Here is an 8,887-nt window from a genome sequence, read left to right as displayed (position 1 = left end):
TTGAGAGGCCAGTTAGCCATTTCTTGTGCAAGTTTAACTTACCAGTTGAACTGCTCAGTTGTAGGGAAAGAGGCACTTGCCTTGGTTTGGGCTCTCAGTACTTTGAAGTGTACATAGGTAATGGGTGTAGGCCTGTAGTTGTGTACATGGACCACAATCCTCTGACCTTCCTACATTCGTTACAGAATCCAAACCAGCGTTTGATGAGATGGTGTCCTTATAGCCTTACCATCTTGATGTTCGGTGTTGTGGAAGTTGTATTCCTGGTGAAAGGTTGAGCAAATAATTGAGTTACAACGAACCGTTGTCTTTGAAGAATTTATTTAACAAAATAGAATAAACAGAGAAGTACTACAACAGAATCAGCTGGACCACAGGTTCTGTCTCCTAAGACAGTCACTAACATCTGGCCCAGAGCAAACAATTGCATGATCATTTACAGAGTCTGAGCATGTTTTGGGGAACAAAAGATCCTTGACTGGTCCCAGTCAAGGAAGGAGAAGAACAGCTAGTGAGGAAAACAATCAACAAACCCACATCCCTGACCTAAACCCCACACATGTGGACACACTGGAATAACCAGAACAATAATAAAGATGGAACAGTTTAAAGATGTAAAACACTATATAAGACATAATAAAAGGAGAAAAATAGCACTCTTATAAGTACTTGCATAAAAGATGATAAGTGTAAGAAGAAAACAATTTTCTGCCCTTACATTCGGCACATTAAACGTTCTGATTATGGCTGATGCATTGTCTAGAGCATAAATTTAAAATGGTTATAGTTCCTGTTCTGATCGGTTTCCAGTGTTTTTTTCAGGACTTATGCGGATAAGGTAATTGGAACATCCAGTGAAGCCATTTTTCATGTGATTCTAACTTTAAAATTTGAATGTAATTACCACTCCATAACTTTTTTAGGGGGGGGGGGGGGGGGGGGGGGGGGGGGCCCAGGGGTTGTCTGTTGTCTTGTGCTGGTTTGGTTTGTGAGTTCCATGCTGTCTATGGGCAGGGCCAAGGCCAGGGTCGTCAGGAGATGTGGCTCACCTGTTCAGCCTGGCTGAGATGTATTGAAGATGGCTGTCAACTCTGCCTACTCTCACTCTTTGGATTCCCACCACCCTGGGACACACCAGCGCTTCAGTTTTGACTTATGTAGTTTTTTCTTTTTGCACTCACTACATTCATAACACTCCTGATAATACTGATTTTCACATTTGCCTTGAAGCTTATGTTTATATTTAGTTAATACAATAAAAGATTTTGTGTTTGCGTACTAACAATATGGTTAATTATTGTTTGACTTTGAATACAATACAATTTATTGAGAGTGATTGAATTAGTGTTCGGTGGCTTTCTTTTATTGGTGTATGTTTGTAGCAAAGGTAGCTGGCTATCTAATATCCTACTACTCGACTGATTTAAGTGACCGGTTAAGCTAAAGGCCATTCTCCTGTCTGGTGCCCAACATATTTGGATATTTTGATAATCCTCCGCTACAACGTGGTGTTTTACCAATTAACACTGGTACCAGCTGTCATTAATTACTGTAATGACTTTCTAGATTTTTACATTACTGAATAAGACGTTCACCATTAAAATTCAACTTCAGTTTCACTGTATTTTTTTTTTAAAGTTATACATGCATAATTTAACACACAATTGTATTTCTTAAAAATATAATACAAGAATAACATGTAATGCTGTATCTTTAATGCTTGGTTTCTTGCAGTAATCTTGATGTTGTGCTGGCTGTCTTCTGCTTATCTGTCGCGTTTTCGTTAAGCGTCGGCCGTCTTTTTTTGTCTACTATCTAATGTGTTTTTATCAAGCATCTGTCGCCTTTTCTGTTCAGCAAAAATTCCTTTAGCAAGTTCACTCAAAGCTCACACAGGCTATAAGCATCAGAGGTTGGAAGTTGACAATCAACCCCTTAATCAGTAATTAAACATGTAGTCTTAATATCGGCAGACTAATACGTCAATCTGTCCCTCATGTAGTCATAACAGTAGAGAACAGATTTTGAACACCTGCAGTCATAATCTACAGTCATAATCTACAGTAGATAACAGTTGAACAAGGCGTGCATAGTTACAGCGTCTGCAGTCAGTACTCCCACTCGAGGACCTAACCACAGTGAGATTGTTTTTGTGTTCATGACTACAGTTCACCACTTATAAGTAAAGACAAGGCACATCTAGGTAAAAAGAAAATGATTATTAAGATTGATTAATTTGTACAACAAAACCAGAATAAACAGGAGTTGGCTACATTAGGGTTAAAGTTAGACAAAGTTCAGTAACTACATTCAAAATACAACTTGACTATCACTCAGGCTGAGTAGGCTACTCAATGTGAAAAGTGGCAGCTCCCATCAGTCATGATTCTTTGGATGTTTCATTCATAATGCTGTTTTTCAGTGTTATCTGTGGTGACTGGTGACAACGCTGCTGTGTGAAAAGACACATTATGAACTAAAAGAGTCATTTGGAAAAGTATTAATACAAAAACCCAATGAAAAGAGCTATATTATGAAAAATCTTTAATCTTTCCATGTAGCGCCATCATCAGGTCAACATGTCCAACACTTTGGTTTATGACTAAATACCTGCAGAACAAAAACTGTTAAAACACACTTTGACAGACAGAATCATCTTGGCTTCATCGCATCAAACATCATTTCAAACATATTTCATATTTTGTAAAGATTTCACACATGTAATTAATTTATCCTCATCAGCTTCCACAAAGTGGCTGCTGGTTTTCATGGCTCCACACACACAAGTCAAAATAATAAAACATGAACAACTATTTAAAACGACACAGTGTGGATAAAAAAGAAACGGCTAAACCAAACAAACATAAAGAAACTCAGTGAAATCATTTTAAATATGAAAAGGCCGACAGGAGAAAATAAAAGCTGATTGTCAAACTAAATAACAAGAAAAAGAAAATACAAACAATAAAAACAACAAGTGAGAGAAAATAAAGATATGTTTGGAATAATGAGACAGCAGGAGGACAGGTGCAGCTTAACAGGTTAAATTCAGAGACTTTTCCCTTTAAGAAATCAACATCATGACTATAATCATCCTCTTTATCTCTAACTGCTCTGTTCCACTGTCACACAGACCTTCACTGCTGACAGCTTCACTTCATCCCCAGTGTAAATAAATGGAAACAGCCTCTCAGTGAAAGTGTGTGTGAAGGTGTGTATGTGTGTGTTAGTATCAGGATCAGAGAACGACAGCTTTCCTCTGTTCCAGTCCAGATTCACTCTGATCCTCTGGGGCTTCTTCTGAACTCTGAGAACAGTGAGTGGAGCTGGTGGTGACCATGCTGAGTATTTACCTCCAGAGAACCGTATTCTCCAGAATCCAGACCGTATGTTGTCCCCTTCCTCTGAACAGACTCTGCTAACACACCCAGTAACCAGCCTGGACTGTCTCCAACCTCGACATCCCAGCTGTGAGTCCCTGAGTTAAAGCCCTCAGAGCCCAGGACAGAGCGGTAATAATTAATCCTCTCTGGATTGTCAGGAAGCTGCTGTCTCTCTCCTCGTCTCACACTGGTCAGATCTTCAGACAGGATGAGATATGGATCAGCAGTGTTTGGGTCCAGAATGAGAGGAGTGTAGGAGACCATGTCCTTCATCTTGTTCCAGATGTTGAAGGTCAGGTTGCCCAGGTGTTTGGCCTGGTCTATCAGAGCTCCTGAGGGCAGCTGTGGATCATCCAGCAGGGGGCGCTGCTGGACTCTTTCCACTGCAGCCTTGTAGTTGAGCAGGAATGAGACGTCTTCAGCTCTCAGCTCCTCCTCTGTGGCTCTGACTGTGTCTGAAAGAGCTGCTATCTCTCTGCTCAGAGCCTCCATCTTCATCATCTTTTTCTCAGAAATCTATTAAAACTCATAGCTAGTTTTGGAAAAGTTTAACAACAGTCACTACAAATGCATCTAATGCAGATCTAACAAACAAATCTGAATGACTTATTGTACTCTGTCTTTTGTTGTTAAAACACATGTGCCCTGCCTCTGTCTCTGCTGTCCCCATCACCTGGCTCTCACCTTGGCCCTGTAGAAACCTGTTGGAGGGTGTTTTCAGCATGGGCAACCCAATTAATGACAACTGATCTATAAACATTGGGGCATGAACAAGCTGTGGAAGGGGATTATACTGCTGTAGTTCACAACCCAGACAGCATGCTTCTCCAACAACAAAGTCCATCCATGCATCTTCCAGCCAGCAACCCTGCATCAGAGTGGAAAGGCCTGCAGACACTCACAAACTACAGGAGACCATCCCCCAACGCTGCTGGTACTCAACAACTGGCTAATGAGCTGGTTTTTATGGTAGGTTTGATGCCCCATCCACACTATTGTAGGCCTTTTGCTACGTTTGCACCTCCTGTTACAGAGCTCGATTGGGATCCCGTGGGTCCCTCAGACCCAACACAGAAATACGTTACTACTGAGTATTTGAGTTGGTATTTATATTAAAATATTCTGTACCGTGACTTCCGGTTGGACTCAAGCCAAGATGGCAACTTAAACTCGAAGCATCAAACTCACCTTCAGTGTGTGGAGCGTCAGCAGGTTGAAACAGCAGTGTTGTAGTTTAGTTTGTTGTGGTCATTGCTGTAACAATCTGTGCCTTTTGGGTCTTCCGGAGGGTGAGGAGGGGGACAGCGCAATTTCTTTCCTGTAACGCCATCTCCCGATCTGGTTTCCAACCTTAATGGAGTGAGGCAACATCGAAATCGACAGGACTCACACAGTGTACCAACCCTGACCCTTCCCTTCAGTTCGTGGCCGAGGGGGACCCCTTGTATGTGGGCATCGGTGCGACCCTCTCCCAGCGCTCTCCGGAGGACGGCAAGCTCCATCCCTGCACTTTCTTTTCGTGTCGGCTGTCGACCACAGAGAGGAACTACAGCGTGGGTGACTGAGAGCTTCTGGCCATCAAGCTGGCTTTGGAGGAGTGAAGGCACTAGCTGGAGGGAGCAGAACACCCATTTTTGGTATGGACTGATCACAAGAACCTTTCTTATATAGTAAGTAAGTTAGTAAGTAAGTAAAATTTATTTATATAGCACGTTTCACGGATAAAATCACAAGGTGCTTCACAATATAACAACAAAATACAGTTCTAGCTAGACACCAGAAACACATTGACATATGACAGACAACTTTAAAACCAAGCTTAATGTTATGAATAACAGTCTTCAGCTGCTTTTTAAAAGAAACAACACAGTTTAAGGTTCGTAACGAAGTGGGGAGTGTGTTCCACAACCTGGGTGCAGCTGCTTGGAAAGACCGGTCTCTTCTGGTCTTAAAGTGGGTACGGGGAACTACCAACAGCCTCTGATCTAATGACCTTAGGTTACCGGGGGGGAGAGTATGTTGCTGTAACAGGTCGGAGATGTAAGAGGGAGTTTGACCATGTAACGCTCTAAAAGTAAGGAGCAAGATTTTAAAATGAATTCTAAAATGAACTGGCAGCCAGTGAAGTGATGATAGGACTGGAGTAATGTGCGCTCTTCTGCTTGTATGTGAGTCTAGCAGCTGAGTTCTGGACAGCTTGGAGGCAAGTGAGTTCTTTATTACTCATGCATGTAAAAAGACTATTACAATAATTTAAACGGGAGGATATGAAGGCGTGTATGATAATCTCTAATTCTATCTTTGACATCAGCGATCTTAGTTTGGATATGTTCCTTAGTTGGAAGAAACAGTTTTTCATTAGTTGGTTGGAATGATGCGCTAGGGACACTGCTGAATCAAAGACAACACCTAGATTCCTAAGGCTGGTTCAATGATTGCATGCTTAAAGGAGATAGGGACAATGCCAGTTTGAAGTGAGATGTTAAGCATGTTCACAATACTAAGGCCAATTGAATCAAAAGCTTGTATAAAGAGCACAGTAGGGAGGACATCCGTAGAACAGGAGGAAGGTTTCAGTTTTTCCAGCAGGCATTTGATGTCATGCAGTGACACTGGGTTAAGAGGACCAAGAATAAGAGGGGGTGGGTCACTGAGAGCAGGATTGGAAGGAGTTTGGGAGACATTTGACCTGATATCTGCAATCCTATTTACAAAAAAATTCAGAAACTCATTGCTGCCAGTTTTACAAAATACAGCAGCTTCAGGAATAGATGGGGAAACAATAGTACTAGGTTCTTGTGTTCTTCAGCAACTCATTTAGTGAAGCAATTTGGTCCTTGAGGTGTAGTCTATGGACCAAGTTTTGATTTTTTCCATAGACGCTCCACCTTGCGACAGTTTCTCTTAGATTGTATGGCTTCGTTCATCCAGCGGCAATGCTTTTTGTGATCAGTCTTGGTAGGATTGACAGGTGCCACTTTATCTAAAATTTCTGTGCATTGGTTGTGAAAAGAATCAATAAAAATATCCACATCCTGGCATCGCAACAACATAACGGGTTCAAACAGAGCAGTGAACTTCTCGGTGACATCCTTATTTATGATACGTCTTTGGGCCCTGGGCCTCAGGGGCAACAAGTCCAATGGGAAGTTAAGTTGAAAGAATACACAACTGTGGTCACTCACATGTACGTCCTCTACACAGACATTTTCTATCTGGAGGCCAAGTGAGAAAACTAGGTCCAGGGTGTGGCCCTTAATATGTGTGGGCCCTGAGACATGTTGAATAAAGTTAAAAGCATCAGTGATGGATAAAAGATCCGCAGCTGTGTTACATATGACATTGTCAACATGTAAATTAAAATCTCCAACTATTAGAACCTTCTCTAATTTAATTATAGTATATAAGAAGTTGGTGAAGTCTGTGAGTAAGGCACCTGCTGGGCCAGGGGGACGGTAAACTAGCACACAGTAAAACATATCCTTTGAACCTATTTTAAGTGTCTGTGACTCAAAAGAGGGGAAACTTTCAGAACAAATTGTTCTGCATAAGAATCTGTCCTGATACAAAGCAGCCAGACCTCCACCACGACGTGTCAGTCGGGGCTTCCCAATGATAGAGCAGCCAGCTAGACAAAGTTGTTTTAAGTGGACAAAATCCTTGTCCCTTTGCCACGTTTCAGTAAGGAACATGAAATCCATTTTCTCTCTGGTAAACAGCTCATTTAGAACATGTGATTTATTTGAGATGAACGTGTGTTGAGCAGAGCAATGTGAAGTGGTGGTGCCAGCTTGCAGCCTCTGAGAGTAGTTGGGGTGGGATTTGCCGTAGGTACCTTATGCGATTTGTTGGTCCCCAGCTGCATCTAGTGGTCACTCGCAGGTCAGACAGGGCAGCGGCAGATCCATACGATGACCTGTTCACGTCAGCATAACGTCACGAAAGATTACCGACCAATAGGGCAGAACTGGTGGTGAGGCAGCAGTGGAGGGTGACCACCCGTGTTGTGGAGTGAGATAGGCAGCAAACTGGTGGCCCTCTATAGACTGGATAAGGACTGTCAGGCCTTTGTGGCGGCCTGTGAGGTGTGCACCCGTGCCAAACCCTCCCATCAATTGCCAAATGGTCTGCTCCACCCCCTTCCTGTCTTGGTCATCCCTGGTGTCATATCGCCCTGGACTTTGTCACCGGTCTCCCCTGCTCAGACGGAAACACAGTTATCCTCACCATCGTTGACTGCTTTTCAAAGTCTGCCCACTTCATCCCCTTGCCTGAACTTCCTACTCTCTAGAAACTGCCCGTCTGCTCATGAACTATGTCTTCCACCTTCATAGAATCCCTCTGGACATCGTCTATGACCGGGACCCCAATTCACTTCTCAGGTCTGGAAGGCTTTCTGCCGCGCCCTTGGTGCCACTGCCAGTCTCTCCTCCGGGTATCATCCCCAGACCAACGGGCAGACCGAGCGGGCCAACCAGGACCTGGGGGTGGCACTCAGGTGCGTGGCGTACCATAGCCACCCCTCCTGAACCTCCTACATCCCCTGGATTGAGTATGCACACAACTCCAAGGGCAGTGCCGCCACTGGTATGTCCACATTCATGTGTGCTATGGGTTTCCAGCCCCCCTTATTCCTGTCCCTGGAGGAGGAGGTTGCGTTCCCGTCTGTGCAGGCCCACCTCAGACGCTGCCGCCGGATCTGCAGAGAGGCCAGGGCCACTCTTGAACGCACCTCGGCCCGCAACCGTCAGCTGGCGAACCGCCACCAAACCCCGCCTCCCACCTACCGGCCTGGACAGAAGGGTTGGCTGTCCTCCAGGGACCTCCCTCTGCAAACCTCCTCCAAGATATTCGCCCCCGGTTCATCGGCCCTTACCCCATCAAGGCCGTCATTAATCCCTCCGCTATGCGCTTGACTCTCCAACCTCACATGAAAGTCCACCCAGTCTTCCACATCTCCAGGATCAAAACCTCTCCACCAGCACCCACTCCATACCAGTGGCAGCGCCTATCTCTCCATGGATGGTGGATGGTTACCCCGCCTACATGCTGTGTCGCCTCCTGGACGTGCGATGTACAGGTCGAGGCTACCGATACCTAGTGGACTGGGCCGGTTACGGCCCAGAGGAGCGATCCTGGATCCCTGCCAGCCAAATTCTGGACAAATCCCTCCTGACAGATTTCTACAGAGCTCACCCTGACAAACAGGGAGGTCCACCTGGAGGCGTCTGTTAAGGGGGGGGGGGGCCTGTTATGGTGGCAGCCCAGCTGACAGTGAGTGTCCTGTTTATTTCTCGTTTTTTACCACCATTCCGTTTTCCTCAGTGTTTTGCTTGCCACTCTGTGTCTCCTTTGCTCCCCCTGCGCCTCCCCTGCCTGCCACACCTGCCAGAAATCAACCCCGGTTCTACACACAATCTTGATCGTCATTGCTCCTGACCTGGTGCCACTGCATTACTCAAGCTCCTGTGAATCCTGCAAGATCTCTGTTCCCTGTTCTCTGT

General features: G+C 44.6%; 1 protein-coding gene across 1 annotated transcript; it reads right to left on the bottom strand.

Annotated features, from left to right (window-relative positions):
* Window positions 1-3,155: 3,155 nt before the first annotated feature.
* On the bottom strand, window positions 3,156-3,784 carry LOC119886333 (erythroid membrane-associated protein-like). The gene has a single exon (XM_038696991.1). It carries the CDS (start codon window positions 3,654-3,656, stop codon window positions 3,276-3,278), a length of 381 nt encoding a protein of 126 aa, XP_038552919.1. The 5' UTR covers window positions 3,657-3,784; the 3' UTR covers window positions 3,156-3,275.
* Between the last annotated feature and the right edge of the window lie 5,103 nt (window positions 3,785-8,887).

This window comes from Micropterus salmoides, unplaced genomic scaffold, assembly GCF_014851395.1.
Source record: "Micropterus salmoides isolate LMB-PRFRI ecotype aquatic unplaced genomic scaffold, ASM1485139v1 Ms_hic_scaffold_4, whole genome shotgun sequence".
NCBI classification, from domain to species: Eukaryota; Metazoa; Chordata; class Actinopteri; order Centrarchiformes; family Centrarchidae; genus Micropterus; species Micropterus salmoides.
This window is presented reverse-complemented; position numbering and strand designations above follow the sequence as displayed.

What these genes read in the sequence shown, in the direction of transcription:
- LOC119886333 (XM_038696991.1), bottom strand. Translation starts at nt 3,656, where the DNA reads ATGAAGGACATGGTCTCCTACACTCCTCTCATTCTGGACCCAAACACT.